At 45.1% G+C, this 18,781-nt stretch overlaps 1 protein-coding gene across 1 annotated transcript; it reads right to left on the bottom strand.

Moving 5' to 3' along the window:
- Positions 1-15,362: 15,362 nt before the first annotated feature.
- Positions 15,363-18,481, bottom strand: LOC123628028 (N-myc proto-oncogene protein-like). Its single transcript, XM_045537633.1, is given in 3 exon segments — positions 15,363-17,034; positions 18,296-18,367; positions 18,369-18,481. Coding segments are annotated over 3 exon segments (771 nt in total). The 5' UTR covers positions 18,452-18,481; the 3' UTR covers positions 15,363-16,418.
- Positions 18,482-18,781: the final 300 nt, after the last annotated feature.

Raw genomic sequence — 18,781 nt, 5'->3', positions numbered from 1 at the left:
GTAAGCGCGGCGGAGGCTGCGAATTGCGAGCCGCCGGCTCCCCGTGACGTCATCGGGGGCGGGGCGCCACCTTGAGAGAGGAGGGCGGTGCTCAGCCGCCTTTGCACTTGCTCATCTCTTCAAGGTGCCCAATTGCCGCTGAAGACCTTGAGCCGAGAGGCGGGGAAGCCGCCATCTTAGGCGAGGCAGACGCTTGGCTCCATTTTCCGTGGGGCCAGAAACTTCCTAGCCTACCCCCTTCTCGGATCAAACTGGGAGTTAAGCAACACTCACACGCACACTCCTCCTCCCCAGCCTTCTCCTCCTATGAGAGGAGGTGAACTCTGTGACTCCATACTGCAAAATTAATAGGTGGTGGCGGGGGCGGGCTTTAGTCGGGGTAGCTGGGGAGTACTCACTGCGATTCCCGTCCATTAAACACCTTCAGCCGGCTAGGCTCTTTGCCACGGTTTCCGGGTCCTTTATTCTTGACCCTGTGAGGGAAGCTCTGTGATTATCCACAAATGAGGACAACGGGCTTGGAGAAGCCAAGTGATTTGAGTTTCAAAGCAGGGAAATTGAACCTCGCGCCCCGTACACAGTCCCTCAGTGTAGTTCCTCGATAAAGATTCTGCCACCTCTCAGCTCCCCATGAACTAGCTCTTTGACCCTACTGTTTCACTTCAGTTTATACACGGTTCAAGGATGTCCATGCACCTGTTCCTCAGTTTTCTGACTACGGCCTGAGGGTGGGGTGGGAGGAGAAATTGACTGAGTGGAGCTGACACACCAAGATGGTGCTGATTTTTCTCGAATGTTCTAGAAATTTCTCTAGGGGTTCTCTTACTATTTCACCTTCTTTAAGGGTTCCAGTGCTTTCAAAAAGAAAACGTGTGGGGCACACTGATTTCCTAATCAGTGATGGTAGGTTATGCCCTGGGGATACAATGATAAAAGGAGGGCCTCTGCAGTGGGAAATCACCACCAGCCAATGGCTGGGGATAAATTGCAAGTAAACGTTTGGAATACAAGACCTAATTAGCACACAAATACCTCCTGCCAAATTACCTTTGCAAAGTGCAAAATGAAACTAAGAAAAAGCCTCCTCAGAAGCTGTAAGGAAGACTTCAGAGAGACTTGGAGGCCATATAAAAGTTCACTAAAACAAGCAAGAATATTGTACACAAAAGGATCGGCATGTACAAATGTCTGGAGGCACATGGGAAAACATTTAGTAAAAGAACTTGAATTTTGTTGAAACAAAGAGAAAGGACAAGAGTTGGGTAGGAGGTCAAACTGAGTGAGGGGTCAGATCACGAAAGATTTCAAAATGCAAAAGAGTTCAGATTTTATCCTGTAAGCAATAAGAAACCACTGACGTTTTTTGAGCAGGAGTAACTGAATCACATTTGTTTCTTAGCCAGAGGAAGGTCCAGGTTTAGTGGGACCTGAACCTTATACAGTTTGGAGGAGGAGCAGTGAGACTTCTTTTAGACTTACAAATACAAAATTTAGCAGTAAGAGTATTTCTAGAAGTAATCCCTACACCTAGGTAATAACTATGAATAGAAGTGATACAAGCCACTTATAAATGTCCCATGAAACCCAAACTCAATGTATCCCCTAAATCAACTTCCCCTTAGGTGGATCTCAAAAATGTCTGAGGCAGCTCCAACACCATCTAATGCAAGGGAAGGAATGACCAGGCTCTCAGTGGAAAGGGACAGCAGTTTGAACCAATTGTGGTTTGAATATATTTTGTGAACTTTATAAAACGTATGACCATGTGACCACATAGCAAGTGACAGGTCCTGCAGCTTAAGCTTTCCTAGCTTCACAAGGAGGCAGGAGGGAGGAGGCTGTTTCACTATTCTGGATAAAAACATGAGGCCTGAACCAGGATATTTGCAGAAGGGGTAGAAAAAAAGCAGATAATTTGGATATTTTGGAGGTTGAATAGGTGGGGCTTGGAGACTAATTGAAAATAGTGGATGAATGAGTGAAAGGGGTGTGAGTTCACTTCTGGGTTGAGTGTCAGATTGGACAGGTGCCACTGAATGAGCCTGGGTACAAGAAGGAAAAGCAGGTTTGGTGGGGAAGAAGAGAGTAAGTTTAATTTGGAATATGTTGACTTTGTGTGTGTGTATAGAACATTAGTTCACTCACAACAATTCTTTTTTTTTTTTTTATTTCAGCTCATCATGGGGGTACATAAGTTCAGGTCATATACATTGTCCATGTCCCATCCATCCCCCCGAGTCAGAGTCCCAAGCGCGTCCGTTCTCATTCTCCAGACAGTGCGCCTGGCACTCATCATGTAGTCATACCTCCATCCCCTCCCCCCCCCACCTCCCCGGGTCTGCACCTTCAAGCATGACCATTCCCCAGAGGGTGTGCAACGCACTCATCATGTAGCAACAATTCTTTATTGATCTGCTATGCACCAGGCACTGCTGTGCTAGGTGCTGAGGATGTTAAGGTTCTCCAGGTAAGGTGCTGGCCTTCATGGAGCTGACATTCTACTGGGGGAATCAGTCAGTAACTAAAATTTCATTCACATATTTTTTGAGCACCTACTATTAGGCACTAGGGAGTTAGGGGTAAACAAAACAGACAAGGTCCCTGCCTTCCTGTGACACATTCCAGCAAGGGAGACAGACAATAAAATGAGGCAAATAAGAGAATTTCTGATTGCAGTGAGTGTTATCAGGAAAATAAGACAAGTTATGAGATAAAATAATTTGGAGGGAAAATAGTCTATTTTAGATAGGGTAGTCAAAGAAGGCCTCTCCAAGAAGGTGACATGTGAGCTGAGGACTGAATAACCAGAGCTAGGCAGAAACTAGGTCAGAAGGAATCAAAAGCCCAAAGGCTCTAAGATGGTTGTGGGAGGGCTGCACAGGTTACAGGTGGTGGTTGGGGTGGAGTCTCCAAACATGAATAAGAGATCCTGTACGTACCCTTAAGAAATATACGCTCTAATAAATTAACAATAACAAGGCTGGAAAAGGTCAAACCTAAATGCTACCTAGAGGCACGAACAACCTGTGTGGGAACAAAGAAGGAGCCACAATTAATTCAAATATTCAGTGAGTGTGTCAGGAAAGGGTTCACAGGAGGTAACATTTGATCTAGATGTAGTTAGTGGTAACGACCCCCACTCCTAAAAGTTCCTCCCCAGTATCCTTGAGAGGTGGGGGGTGAGAAGCTAAAGAATACTGGGAAAGGCAAAAGTGCCAAGGGGGCTGACGCCCAGGCAGTCACATTTGCAACAAAGGACGTCTTGGGGCTTTCAAGAGTGGGAGGCAGCCAGCTGCCAGAACTGGCCACCATAGCTCCAGGCTGCCCTGGAAACTTTAATCCCTTACCCCATCTTCCACTTTAACTGGAAACTTACAAATGTTTCCTGTTGTAAACATTTTTTAATTACATACATAATGGTAAACGCATTCCCATTGTAAGCATTCAAAACGCTAGCTTGAACTTCCCCCTGACCCCACTCAATCCCTGCTTATCTCCCTAGAGGTAACCTCAGGGGGATCTTTTCCAATTCCTTTATCTGCAAAAAATGTACATACAGCTATTGAGATGAAAAGGGTCCAGGCTAAAATGAACAATAAAATACATGAAGAGAAAAGGGGGAGAAATAGGAGGAAAATTACATGAGGAAAAACAGGCTTGCTCCAAAAGTATAAGTATTAGTGAAAAAAAAACACAAAATAATGACAACATTATCTGAGAATTTATTGTGTGCTAAGCACTGTTATAAGCTCTTTACGTGCATTAACTCAATCCAGTTAACAGCAACTGTATGAGGTAGGTACCCATATTATCCTGATTGAATGAATGACATAGCTGAGTATAGAGACTTTAATTCACTTGCTCAAGGTCACATAGTCAGTATGTATACAAGCTGGGGTTCCTAATGATGCAGGTCCAGAGTCCAGGCTCTCAACCAGTCCATTATACCACTGGTGTGGATTTAACAGCGATTGGTGTATAGATGTAATGGGGGAAGTTAATCAACAGTTCTTTGCATAATTTGAATCACAAAAGCAAAATATGGTTTGCACACCCTTGAAATAAAAACTAGCAGAATGATGCACACTAACCCACACTTCCCAAACCAGCTTCATAGGTGTGCCACCTGCACAGAGCTCTGCTCCCAGAAGGAGCCTTGGGCTTCATTTGAAGCTGTCTTGAAATTCTTAATAATTTTATCTTTGAACTTGTGTTTTATAAGTGTAGTCCAATGTGACAATGGACCATGCAGATGAGCAGAAGAGATATGCTAAGTGGTAGCACACACAGCCTGTGGGCACTGTAGGCAATGTGCGTGCTGAGCAGTTGGCCAGGCCACCTGGTATGCATAAACACATCTGGGACACTCCAGGGCACCACAGGGCCTAGAGGGAGACATAAGGCCAGCAACAATGGTAGCAGAAGCAGCAGTGGAGGTAGCAGTGCCCATAACCTTGGGAGAAAGAAAGGCCTCTGCATAGGGACAATGAGGGGACCTGTAGTGAGAGGCAAGATTGTCCTACTCTCATCACAGCCTGTCCCTGCAGGAGCTGCAAAAAGAAACTCTTTGGCCTGCACACTGGAGGCAGGAACTGCTAGCACTAAGGCAGTAAACTTTGGCAGGAAATTGTTACAAAATAATACAAATAATACAAAACCATACCCGTGGACATTGCAGAATTCTTTTAAGAGTTTAGAACTTCTGGTTTTGAAAACTGGTGCAACACTGCAAAGCAAATATCCAAAGGCTTAGAAATAGAAATTAAAATTAGAGATTTTGGCCAGGCATGGTGACTCACGCCTGTAATCCTGGCACTCTGGGAGGCTGAGGCAGGAGGATCACTCAAGGTCAGGAGTTCGAGACCAGCCTGAGCAAGAGTGAGACCCTCATCTCTACTAAAAAAAATAGAAAGAAATTAGCCGGAAAACTAAAAATATATATAGCAAAACTTAGCCGGACATGGTGGCACATGCCTGTAGTCCTAGCTACTCGGGAAACTGAGGCAGGAGTATCACTTAAGTCCGGGAGTTTGAGGTTGCTGTGAGCTAGGCTGATGCCACAGCGCTCACTCTAGCCCAGGCAACAGAGCAAGACTCTGTCTCAAAAAAAAAAAACAACTGTATTTTGAAACAGCTTATCAGAAATTGATCCCAATGTTCTCACGGCCTACAAAATACTTTCAACAGCACTAGTAACAGTTGTATCAGCAGAAAAATCCTTTTCAAAATGAAAAACTGTTAAATATTATTGTTTTTTGTGACTGATGTTGCTTTCAATCATATCAGTTAAAAATGAAGTTGCTAAAAATTTCGATGACCGAATAATTGAATTTGCAGAAAAGCAAGCCAGAAAAATCTTTTTTTTTCCCCCTAAAACAGGGTTTTGCTGTATTGCCCAGGCTGGAGTGCAGTGGTGCCATCTTAGCTCACTGTAACCTCTAACTCCTGGCCTCAAGTGATTCTCTCGCCTCAGCCTCCCAAGAAGCTAGGACTACAGGTGCACAGTGTGCACCACCACACCCGGCTGATTTTTAAAAACTGTTTTGTAGAGAAGGAGTCTCAGTATGTTGCCCAGGCAGATCTCAAACTCCTGGCCACAAATAATCTTCCACCTTGGCCTCCCAAAGCACTGGGATTACAGATATGAGCCACCGCACCTGGCCCAGAAAAATCTTATGATCAAGATACCACATTAGGCTGGGCATGGTGGCTCACGCCTGGATCCTAGCACTCTGGGAGGCCAAGGTGGGAGGATTGCTTGAGCACAGGAATTCGAGATCAGCCTCAGCAAGAGCGAGACCCCCATCTCTACTATAAATAGAAAGAAATTAGCTGGACAACTAGAAATATATATAGAAAAAATTAGCCGGGCATGGTGGCGCATGCCTGTAGTCCCAGCTACTCGGGAGGCTAAGGCAGGAGGGTCGCTTAAGTCTGGGAGTTTGAGGTTGCTGTGAGCTAGGCTGACGCCACAGCGCTCACTCTAGCCCAGGCAACAGAGCAAGACTCTGTCTCAAAAAAAAAAAACAACTGTATTTTGAAACAGCTTATCAGAAATTGATCCCAATGTTCTCACGGCCTACAAAATACTTTCAACAGCACTAGTAACAGTTGTATCAGCAGAAAAATCCTTTTCAAAATGAAAAACTGTTAAATATTATTGTTTTTTGTGACTGATGTTGCTTTCAATCATATCAGTTAAAAATGAAGTTGCTAAAAATTTCGATGACCGAATAATTGAATTTGCAGAAAAGCAAGCCAGAAAAATCTTTTTTTTTCCCCCTAAAACAGGGTTTTGCTGTATTGCCCAGGCTGGAGTGCAGTGGTGCCATCTTAGCTCACTGTAACCTCTAACTCCTGGCCTCAAGTGATTCTCTCGCCTCAGCCTCCCAAGAAGCTAGGACTACAGGTGCACAGTGTGCACCACCACACCCGGCTGATTTTTAAAAACTGTTTTGTAGAGAAGGAGTCTCAGTATGTTGCCCAGGCAGATCTCAAACTCCTGGCCACAAATAATCTTCCACCTTGGCCTCCCAAAGCACTGGGATTACAGATATGAGCCACCGCACCTGGCCCAGAAAAATCTTATGATCAAGATACCACATTAGGCTGGGCATGGTGGCTCACGCCTGGATCCTAGCACTCTGGGAGGCCAAGGTGGGAGGATTGCTTGAGCTCAGGAGTTTGAGATCAGCCTCAGCAAGAGCGAGACCCTCATCTCTACTATAAATAGAAAGAAATTAGCTGGACAACTAAAAACATATAGAAAAAATAAGCTGGGCATGGTGGTGCATGTCTGTAGTCCCAGGTACTCGGGAGGCTGAGGCAGGAGGATAGCTGGAGCCCAGAAGTTTGAGGTTGCTGTGAGCTAGGCTGACGCCACGGCACTCTAGCCCAGGCAAGAGAGTGAGACTCTCTCAAAAAAAAAATGACATCACATTAATAACGTATTATTTTTTATTGTATTATATAAAAGTATGACCAAAATATTCTTGTTCTGCAATTTATAAGTGTATATCATTATTCATGCATCAGTATTTCCCCTGATATAATTTATTCATAATATTTTTAAAGGGAAAAATTTTATATTTCAAGATCTTTAATTGAACTTTCCCCTTCTTCCCTGTTTTTTTTTTTTTTTAAGGAAGCAGGGAGGAAGAGAAGGAAGGAAGTCCCCTGCTTTTTGAACAAGGGGCCCTCCATTTTCATTTTGTACTGGGCCCCCCAAATTACATAGCCGGCTCCCACTTCTGCTTGGTGGTAATTTAGAGGTGAACTGTGATTGCAGCCACTCAAACAGCCTCAGTGCTCTTACCAAAATCCTAACCACTGGGAGTGGGGGTGGGGTGGGTAGAGGCAGGATAATAACATAGAAATATGGAAGTTAGTGTGGATATTTGTCATTCTCACATGAACATAATATGTGGCCAATTGCTTTCTTCATTGGACCGTATGTCTTGGAGATCTTTCTACCAAAAGAAAAAATCAACCTTCTTTTTGACTACTGCAGGGAATTCCATCATTGGGGAGGGAGAGGGTCTTAATTTATTTCTCCACTCTCCTGATGGATATTTAAAATGATCTTAATTTGGCCATGCCAGGTGGCTCACTCCTGTAATCTCAGCATTCTGGGAGGCTGAGGCTGGAGGATCGCTTGAGCTCAGGAGTTCAAGACCAGCTTGAACAAGAGGCAGACCCTGTCTCTACTAAAAATAGAAAAAATTAGCTGGGCGTGGTGGTGCACGTCTGTAGTCCCAGATACCTGGGAGGCTGAGGCAGAAGGATCACTTGAGCCCAAGAGTTTGAGGTTGCTGTGAGCTAGGTTAATGCCACAGCACTCTAGCCTGGGCAACAGAGCAAGACTCTGTCTAAAATAAATAAATAAATAAATAAAATGGTCTTAATTTTTCACTATTACAGGGCCGCAGGGAACATCGTGGTAGGGGCCTACTTGTGACCATGCATGTCTGTCTAGGTTCCCACTCAAAAGTGGGTTACTGAGTCATGGAGTATGGATATTTACAATTTTAATACATACTGCCTAATTGCCCTTCAAAAGCACCATGCCAACTTTCACTCCCATCAGCAGTGTATCTTCACATTTCCTAAGACTCTGTCCTTTAAATTGTTTGCCAATCTGATTCATGAAAAATGATAACCTGTGTTCATTTGTTTTTTAATTTGCATTCCTCCATCACTAGTGAAGTTGAGAATCTTTTCATATGATGTTTATTGGCCCATCCTCTGTGAACTGTTTATTTGTAATCTTTGGCTATTTTTTCTTTTCTTTTCTTTTCTTTTTTTTTTTTTTTTTGACACAGAGTCTCACTCTGCCGCCCGGGGTAGAGTGCCATGCCATCAGCCTAGCTCACAGCAACCTCAAACTCCTGGGCTCAAGCAATCCTCCTGCCTCAGCCTCCTGAGTAGCTGGGACTACATGCATGCGCCACCATGCTCAGCTAATTTTTTCTATTTTTAGTAGAGACAGGGTCTCCCTCTTGCTCAGGCTGGTCTAGAACTCTTTTTTTTTTTTTTTTTTTTTTTTTTGAGACAGAGTCTCACTTTGTTGCCTGGGCTAGAGTGAGTGCCGTGGCATCAGCCTAGCTCACAGCAACCTCAGACTCCTGGGCTTAAGCGATCCTACTGCCTCAGCCTCCCGAGTAGCTGGGACTACAGGCATGAGCCACCATGCCCGGCTAATTTTTTTGTATATATATTTTTAGTTGGCCAGATAATTTCTTTCTATTTTTAGTAGAGACGGGGTCTCACTCTTGCTCAGGCTGGTCTCGAACTCCTGACCTCGAGCGATCCACCCGCCTCGGCCTCCCAGAGCTAGGATTACAGGCGTGAGCCACCGCGCCCGGCCTGGTCTAGAACTCTTGAGCTCACGCGATCCTCCCATCTCGGCCTCCCAGAGTGCTAGGATTACAGGCATGAGCCACCGCACCTAGCCATAAGGCAAAAATTATAACACTGCATTGTGTAGCTTATAATGTATGTAGATATAATATATATAACAATTATAGCTTAAAGCCTGGAAGAAATTAATAATTGAGTACCATAAGCTGGGTGGCTTAAAACAACAGAAATTTATCACCTCATAGTTCTGGAGGCTAGAAGTCCAAAATCAAAATGTTGGCAGGGCCATGCTTTTTCTGAAGGCCCTAGGGGAGTAATCTTCCTTGACTCTTTCTAGCTTCTGGTGGTTGTAATCTTTGATGTTCCTTGGCTTGTAGACGCATCACTCAGCCTCCATCATCACATGGTGTACTCACTCTTGTGTGTGTGAATTTCTCTCTTCTTGTTACGATCCCAGTCATTGGATTAGGTGTGACCCTGATATAGTATGATCTCATTTGAATGTGATTACATCTGCAAAGACCCTATTTCCAAATAAGGTCACAATCACAGGTTCTGGGTGAACACAAATATTGGGAGGATGCTATTCAACCCAATACAGAGTGTCATATTTTAAAAATCTGCTTGACTGTGTCTGGAGTAGAGGCCCAGCATTCCTAATTCTAAAAATCCTCACTGACTTGACAAATGATATCAATGTTCACCTGAAAAAGTAATAACTAGAACATTTCTAAAAAAAAAAAAAGGAAAGTGATATAAAACTAGTTCTGTCAGATATTTAAAATACTACAAAGCTAAAATGATTAAAATAGTTTAGTATCAGAAAAAATTAAATCAATAGAATAGATTCCATAAGTAGACCCAAATACATAAAGTGATTTCATTTATGATAAAGGTAGCAGTTGAAATCAGTGGGGAAATGAGGGCTTATTCCACAAATGGTGTTCAGATAACTGGCTATTTGGTGGTAAGGGGGTGGGGGGAAGTATCCTCATCTCACTCCTTATACCAAAATATAATTCTAGATGTATCAGAAGTGGAAATAGAAAAAAAGTGAAAATATAAAAATTTTCAAAGAAAATATGAATGTACTTATTTGTACTCTAGAAATGGGGAAGGCCCTTTTAAAGCACAATCCCAAACCCAGATGCTATAAAGGAAAAAATTGATGGATTTGACTGAATAAAAGTGAAAAGATTTGTGAGGCCAGAAAACACCATAAACAAATCAAAAGATTGGGCCAGGTACAGTGGCTCATGCCTGTAATCCCAGCACTGTGGGAGGCCAAGTCGAGAGGATTGCTTAAGGACAGAAGTTCTAGACCAGCCTGGGCAAAATAGCCAGACACCATCTCTACAAAAAATGAGAAAAATTAGCCAGGCGTGGTGGTGTGAGCCTGTAGTCCTAGCTACTTGGGAAGCCGAGGTGAGAAGATCACTTGATCCCAGGAGTTTGAGGCTACAGTGAGCTATGACAGCACCATTGCACTACAGCCAGGGCGACAGAGTGAGATCCTGTCTCAAAAAAAGAAAAACAAATTCACTAGAACTGGGAAAACGTATTTGCAACATATATGACAAAGGGCTAATTTCTTTAATTTACAAAGAGTTCAGAAAAATCAATATGAAACAGGCAAAACCCAATAGTAAATCAGCTAGGGAATAAGCAAGTAGTTTATAGAGAAAGACATACACATATCAACAGAGATTTGAGATGTTCACCCTCATCCATGATTGAATGGAAATCAAAACAATAAAATACCATCTTCGCCTGTCAGATTGTATGATTATATGCAGAACTAGTGAGAGTATGAGGAAACAGAAACTTTCACACACTGCTGCTGGTAGGACTATAAGCAAGTGCAACGTTTTGAGGGTACAATTTGGCAATATATATCAAAATAGAACACGCACATATTCCTTAACTAAATGTTGCAGGCTTTGCTAGTGCCTTCCCAGCAATCATTCCCACTTTTTCCTTCCTAACAATTCCTATATCTTTATGTGTGTATTCATTCTTTCCACTCATAGCCCATGTATTTTGGGGTAAATTGATCCTAATCCCAGTTCTTCTGGTCACAGACATTATTACTTCAGGGGAGGACTTGTGACCTATACAAGCCAATTAGGGTGAGCCTTGGGAGTCCTGCTTGGAATGCTGGGTCAGAAGTTTTCTGTTTCCTGTTGGACTTAAAGGAAGAGAATCAGCCTCCATCGCCATTGGCAGCCATCTTATGGCCACCTTGGCTACAACATGGTTTTCAACCTTAAGCATGCATCAGAATGACCTAGTTTGTTGAAACACAGATTGCTGGTTTCCACCCCCAGAGTTTCAGATTCTGTAGCTCTGAGGTAGGAACTGATAATTTGCATTTCTAAGAAGTTGCTAAGTGATGGTGATGGTGAAGGTGATACTGCTGGTCCAGGGATGAAGACAGAGTGATGGGTCTACACTTAGAAAACTGCTTGGAAAAAATATGGACTGCAGAGCAGAAAGACTGAAAGAAACTGAGTAGCTCCAGCTCATCCTACTGCTGGAATTGTGTTTTGTTACCTGCAACCAAAAGCATCCTAACCAATACACTGGGCAATCTTGCCACTAAAAATGTACTCTGTGGATATCTTTGTAGAAGTTCACCAAAATATATATGTACATGGATGATTACAGCAGCATTGTTTGTAATAGCTAAAACTGGAAACAATCAAACCACTGGGAATTAATCCATCTAATGGAATAGTATCTAGTGTTAAGTATTAAATATTTTGTATATGCTATTAGAGAAATATCTCTAAGATAAGTATAAAAAATCATGATGACAAAATTTTATGCTTTTTAAAAAAATAGTTAAATATATGCGCGTTTATGCTTAATTATTTCCTAAGAGGAAGTCATGATTTAAAATGGTGATATTTGGGGGTGTTGGGATTGAGGTGGTGCTATAGGTTTTTTAGTCTTCACTGTGTGCATTTCTATTCTGTTTGAATTGTCTAACTTTAGGTAAGTTTTCCTTTTTAAAAAAAGAAAATATCATTTGGAGCTATCTGGGCAAGACATAAGCCAATTTTAATTTCCTTCTTTGTATTTCTATATTGGAAAAACAACTAATAAATGTAATAAATCATGATAAGATGAATGGAAAAGTAAAGACTTCTCAGGTATTCTGATGTGCAGCCAGGCTTGGGCGACACTGACATGGGGTATAGGTTATAAGCTGGTGAAGACTTTCTGCATTTCTAAGAGGCTCCCAGGTAATGCTAATGATGTTGAACCACTGATCACACTTTGAATGGAAAGAAAAAAAAAGAGGAAGTAGGAAGAGGGCAACAGGGCCATGAAGATGAACAAGGAACAGATATGAGACACTGCAGAAGTATAATGATTGGGCATGTAGGATAAGGAAAGAATCTGGGATGACTGAGATTTTTGTCCTGGGTGACTATGAGGATGATGGTGACATTAACCAGAGATAGAGGAAGCAAGCTGGAGAAGGAGAAGGTACAGGAAACAATAGAGGAGTGGGAGTAAGACTTCATATTTAAACATATTAAATTGTGATTTATCTAGGAGAGTATTATGTGGATTTTTCCAGCAGTCCATTTGTGCTCTCCTTCTGGAGCTCAGTAGAATTCAGTTAGAGGTTGATTTGGGAATCATCTCTATAGAGGTAAGAGTTGAAGCCGTAGCTTAGGATGAAACTGACCAGGGAGAAAATGGCTGAGAGAACAGAAATTTTGGGAAATGTTAGTTAATATTTTTTTTAAGAGACAGGGTCTTGTTTTGTCCCCAGGCTGGAGTGCAGTGGTGCAATCGTAGCTCACTGTAACCTTGAACTCCTGGGCTCAAGCAATCCTGCCTCAGCATCTCAAGTAGCTTGGAATACAGGCATGTGCCACCATGTTCAGCTAATTTTTTAAATTTTTTGTAGTTTCTCAGGCTGGTCTCCAACTCTTGGCCTCAGGCGATCCTCCACCTGGGCCCCCTGAAGTGCTGGGATGACCAGGCCTGGCCCAGAAATGTTAATCTTAAGAGACATGCTAAGGAAGGAAATGAAGAAGTAGTCAGGGAGGCAGTACAGAAGACTAGATACTCTGAAGGGTCCTCCAACTACAGGGCAACTAGATACTGCAGAAAACATAACTTTTATTGCATTGCTGGATGTGTGAATTAACAATTGCTATATCACAAACCATCCCCAAACTCTGTGACTTGAAATCATTTAGCATTGCTCATGAGTCCATGGGTTGGTTAAATAGCTCTGCTGATCCGGATTAGGCTTAGCTGATCTTGTGCAGGTTCACTAACGTATCTGTGGTCTTCTGGTGAGTTGGTTGGGGGCTCACAGGTCTAGGGTGGTCTTGGCTGCAATAGCTGGATAACTGGGCTTCTCATCCTCCAGAAGGATAGCCCAGGCTCACTCACATGGTAGTTCCAGGGGTCCAAGAGAATGAGTAGAAGCACGCAAAGCTTCTTGCGGCCTAGGCTCAGACCTCACATAATATCACTTCTGCCACAGTCTGTTGACCAAAGCAAAACACAAGACTAGTCCACATTCAAAGAGTGGAGAAATAGATACCATCTCTTAATGGGAGGAGCTGCAAAGGGCATAGATACAGGGAGATGTAAACAATTATGGCCATTTTTATAATCAGTCTATCTATCAATAATTTATCCATCGTCTATTTACTAGAAGTAAAAGGAATCTTCAAGAAGCAAACAAAACAAAACAAGCAAACAAACAAAAGCCATGACAACAACAAACCCCAGTGAGCTGGTTGGAATGAGCAGGGCACTTGATGACACTTCCAAAACTAAGATAGAGGTATTTCCTTGGAAAACTGAGGTGCTCTTACTGGAAGAAATGAGGAAAGGCCACTGGTCATGTAGGAAAACAGCTGCCTCAGAATCCAAAATTCATTTGAAAATTCTAGAAATACTTTAAGATGAAAAAGTCTTTTTCTGGTTCGTGAAACCAGTATGCATATGGGGCAACATTTAGGAGTTTGACCTGGGACTCAAAACCAGTATGTCATCCATCTCTTCCTAATGTATTGAAAATGTTTTCACGTCCACTAGCTGTGTTATTCTCAAAACTACCTGTAAGAGAGGTAAGGCAGTCATTTTTATTCCTATTTGATATGACTTTTTAAAACAATATTTTCACTATCTCATAAAGGTGAACATTAGCATGCCTGACCAGCAGGAGACATGTATAAAACCATTCATTTCAACATTAATGGGAACAACCCATATTTCCATTGGACAGAAAAACGGGTAGACAAACTGTGGCATTTTCACACAATGGAATACTATACAGAAGTGAAAATGAATTAACTACAGCTACATGCAACACATCTGAGTCTTAGAGAAATCAAGTGAAAAAAGGAAGTTACATAAAACTACATAACATTTTATAAAATTAAAAAGGAAGTAAAATAATATGTAGTTCAGGTATAATTACATATGTCATAAAAATATTTAAAAAGAAAATAAAGGGCCGGGCGCGGTGGCTAACGCCTGTAATCCTAGCACTCTGGGAGGCCGAGGCGGGCGGATTGTTTGAGCTCAGGAGTTCGAGACCAGCCTGAGAAAGAGCAAGACCCTGTCTCTACTAAAAAATACAAACAAATTATCTGGCCAACTCCTGGGCTCAAGCGATCCTCCTGCCTCAGCCTCCCGAGTAGCTGGGACTACAGGTGCTCGCCACTATGCCCAGCTAATTTTTTCTATTTTTAGTTGCCCGGCTAATTTTTTTTCTATCTTTTAGTAGAGATGGGGGTCTCGCTCTTGCTCAGGCTGGTCTCGAACTCCTGAGCTCAAGCAATCCTTCTGCCTTAGCCTCCCAGAGTGCTAGGATTACAGGGTTGAACCACAGCACCCGGCCAGTTTAAGATAATTAACTTGAAGGTTGGTTTGTGTTTTAGACAACTGAGTAGAAAGTAATGTCATCATGGAAAGGAGCAGACTTCAGAAGAAAGGATGGGGCTGGGTGCAGTGGCTCATGCCTATAATCCTAGCACTCTGGGAAGCCGAGGTGGGAGGATTGCTTGGGGTCAGGAGTTCGAGACCAGCCTGAGAAAGAGAGAGACCCCCCCCCACAGCCATTTCTACTAAAAATAGAAAAAATTAGCTGGGCATGGTGGCACAGGTCTGTAGTCCCAGCTTCTCAGGAGGCTGAGGCAGGAGAATCACAGGATATAACCTGTGATCTAATGAATCCATTTCTAGTAAACTATCCTAAGGGAATGAACCATCAGATATAGGCAAGATTTAACATGTGACTATCTTTGTAGTATTATTTATTTATTTATTTTCATAAACATGAGGTATTTCAACGTGCTATAAGATGCAGCACTAAATATATACATTCTGAAGAAATTAAACACAGAACTTTGCATTTACCCAGTTCTATGCACCAAACATGAACAAATACATTAACAGGAAGAAACAGACTAGGAAAAAGGCATATATATATATATATAGTAAATTTTTTTACAAAAGTTTCTTAGTTCAAAAAGTGATACTTTAATATCTGCTCAAAACTTTCACGACTCATTTTCATACGAAAATATAAGTATCAAATTTAGTTATGTATCAGCATCATATGAAAGTACACAGGCAGTGTAAGAATTAGTACAGTACATAACAGAGATTAACAATATATTTGTATACAAAACATGCTCCTGAAACATTGAGGTATTATTACAGTACTTAGGTATGAACTTCAAGTCTAATACTGGCTGCAAAAACCAACTCTCATGACCCAGGACATATACGAAAGGCGGGTGTGTCAATGGTATTTACAGAAAGGTTCCCCAGGGGTATCAAATGGCAAACCCCTTACATGGCATCTGCTGGAACGTAAGCACCATTTTATTTATTTATTTATTTTAGTCTGTGCAAGCATCCTTTAATGTTTACAGCTGCAAATATCAAACACATCTTCCAGCTTAGCACTCTCTCTTTGGCAAAACTTGTGTGATGTCAGGCTCTGACTTCCAGTTGCATATCTCCACAGATACAGTTAACCCACAACATATCTACTTTAGCTTATTTATGACAAACAGAATAAAGAAAAAGTCCACAGGGTTCTCATTCACAATATCTTTAAAAAAGCACATACGTTGTAAAAATGCTATTTCTAAAGAGAAGTAAACAAGAAATGTTTAAAATATGCAAAACAAAAATAACATGTGCAAGGTCTACGTACTAATACTGCTGGCCATAAGTACCATTTTAAAAGAAGGGATGACTTTCTGTTGTTTATAACTTGGAACAAACAAGGTGACTTCAACAGTCCCAGAGGCTCCCAACTGTAAGGAACTCCCATCCCTGTCCCGGAGGTGAGGTGGAGGAGGGAGCAGCGCCACCAGCATACGGAGACGCAGGCTCTCCAAGGTCCTGGCAGAACCCCACTTGGGTGGTCCTGCTCCCCACCCAGGGCCAAACTCGACAGGGGACCGATCTGAAAGTAAAGCAACATTCTTAATGTCAACACAATGTTTGTTTAAAAAAAATCAAAATGTGCAAAGTGGCAGCGACTGTCCAGTTTTGAGAAGCATTTAGCAAGACCGAGCGCGTTCAAGTTTCTTTAGCAACTGCTGCTGTCTTGCCTGCAATTTTTCCTTTTCCTGCAAAAGCCGCTGCTTTTTCACCTTAAGGGAATGGACATACTCAGTGGCCTTTTTCAAAATGACCGCCTTGGTGGCCTTCTCGTTGTTCACCAGCCCCGGCACGTGGTCCCTGAGCGTGAGGAAGCTGGACCGCAGGTAGCTGCGGCGCTGGCGCTCCAGGATGCAGTGGTAGAGGCGACGCTTGCTGTCCTCCAAGTCAGAGTTGAGGGGGCTCAAGCTCACAGCCTCTGGGGGGATGATCCTCTTGAGGCGACATCGGGACACCTCACTCTTAATCTTCTTTTGGGGCGGTGCATCGTCGCTCTCCACACAGGGCGACGGGGCGGCATAGTTGTGCTGCTGCTGGTGGATGGGCAGGCATCGTTTCCGGATTAGCTTTCCGGACTGAGCCCTCCCGGGGCCCAACGCTGCATTCTTGGGACGCGTGGTGATGGGGAATGTGGTGTCAGCCTCGCTGTTGGAAGACGAGCGCTGCATTTCCACGGTGACCACATTAATTTCCTCCTTTTCGTCTTCCTCTTCGTCATCTTCATCATCTGAGTCGCTCAGACTGTCCTCTCCGGAAGTGCTGAGGGCGTTATGGTCGCCGCCGCTGGCCGGGCGGCCGCCTGCGCGCGGAGGGGAGGCCACCGGGGCCCCGGCTGGGGCGGCCGCACTCGCCCCCGAGGCGACCGCAGCGCCCGCCGCCAGGGCACTGGCCGCGGCGGCGGGCGCGGACTCCCGCTTGTTCCCCAGGAAGGGGAAAACCACGGCGGGATTCACCCATTCGGCTGCCGGGTGGGCCAGCTCGGCGGGCAGGGTGGCCCCGGGGCGGAGGGCTCCCGCAGCCCCGCGGTGCCCGCGACCTGCAGGGCTGGCGGCGCCCGTTCCCGGGGCCGGGGCGGCGGGCGCGGGCGCGGACTCCCGCTTGTTCCCCGGGAAGGGGAAGACCACGGCGGGATTCACCCATTCGGCTGCCGGGTGGGCCAGCTCGGCGGGCAGGGTGGCCCCGGGGCGGAGGGCTCCCGCAGCCCCGCGGTGCCCGCGACCTGCAGGGCTGGCGGCGCCCGTTCCCAGGGCCGGGGCGGCGGGCGCGGGCGCGGACTCCCGCTTGTTCCCCGGGAAGGGGAAGACCACGGCGGGATTCACCCATTCAGCTGCCGGGTGGGCCGGCTCGGCGGGCAAGGTGGCCCCGGGGCGGCCGGCTCCCGCAGCCCCGCGGTGCCCGCGACCTGCATGGCTGGCGGCGCCCGTTCCCGGGGCCGGGGCGGCAGAGCCGGCGGCCGGCGGCCCGCGGCCGTGCTGCAGCTTCTCACTCACCGCGCGCCCCAGCTTGTCGCGGGCTGAGAAGCCGCTCCACATGCAGTCCTGGAGGATGACCGGGTTGGGGGTGAGGCCGCCCAGTCCCCCCAAGCCGAATGGGTCCTCCTCGGCCGGGCTGCCCCACATGTCCTGATCGGTCAGCACCATCTTGGTGGTCCAGTACGAGGATTGCGGGCTGGGCTCCGTGAAGGCACGGCCGGGCGACAGCGGGGGCGTGGGCAGCAGCTCAAACTTCTTCCAGATGTCCTTCCCTAGGGGGGTCGAGTCGGGGCCGCCGAAGTAGAAGTCATCTTCGTCCGGGTAGAAGCAGAGCTGCAGGGAAGCAAACTCGAGGTCTGGGTTCTTGCAGGTCATCCCCGGCATGGTGGACGCGGAGGAGCTCGGCATCAGCTCGCCTCCTGGCTGGCGACTGCAAACTTCTTTCCGCTCGGCTCCTTTTAATACTGGGGGCGCTTCCTTCCCGTGGGGGGCGCGGAAGGCGGGGGCCGGCGTCAACCTCCAACACTCCCGCCCACTGTCGGGATTCCAGAGGCGATTCTGCTCGGGTGTCTCCGGGTGGGCCGGGGGGCGGGGGGCCCTCAGGTGGCTGCAGTCTGTGTGCGCTTGCGCCTGGCTAGTGCTCGCTGGGCTCCAACCCAGTTCCCAGGAGCCCCCCGCATCCTCCCTGCGCGTCCAGACAGATGACTGTCACAGGCTCTATCTTTGTAGTATTATTTATAATAAAAGAAAAAGTATAAATAGTAAATTACAGGAATGTTTAAATAAATTGATATATCCACATAATGAACATGCAGTCATTAAAAATCATGTTTTTGGGCAGGGCATGGTGGCTCACATCTGTAATCCTAGCACTCTGGGAGGCCAAGGCGGGAGGATTGCTTCAGCTCGGGAGTTCTAGACCAGCCCGAGCAAGAGGGAGACCCCATCTCTACTAAAAATAGAAAAATTAGCTGGGCGTGGTAGCACATGCCTGTAGTCCCAGCTACTCA

The sequence above is a fragment of the Lemur catta genome, chromosome X (assembly GCF_020740605.2).
Source record: "Lemur catta isolate mLemCat1 chromosome X, mLemCat1.pri, whole genome shotgun sequence".
NCBI lineage: Eukaryota > Metazoa > Chordata > Mammalia > Primates > Lemuridae > Lemur > Lemur catta.
The sequence above is the reverse complement of the archived record's forward strand: the minus strand, read 5'-3'. Positions and strand labels throughout refer to the sequence as shown.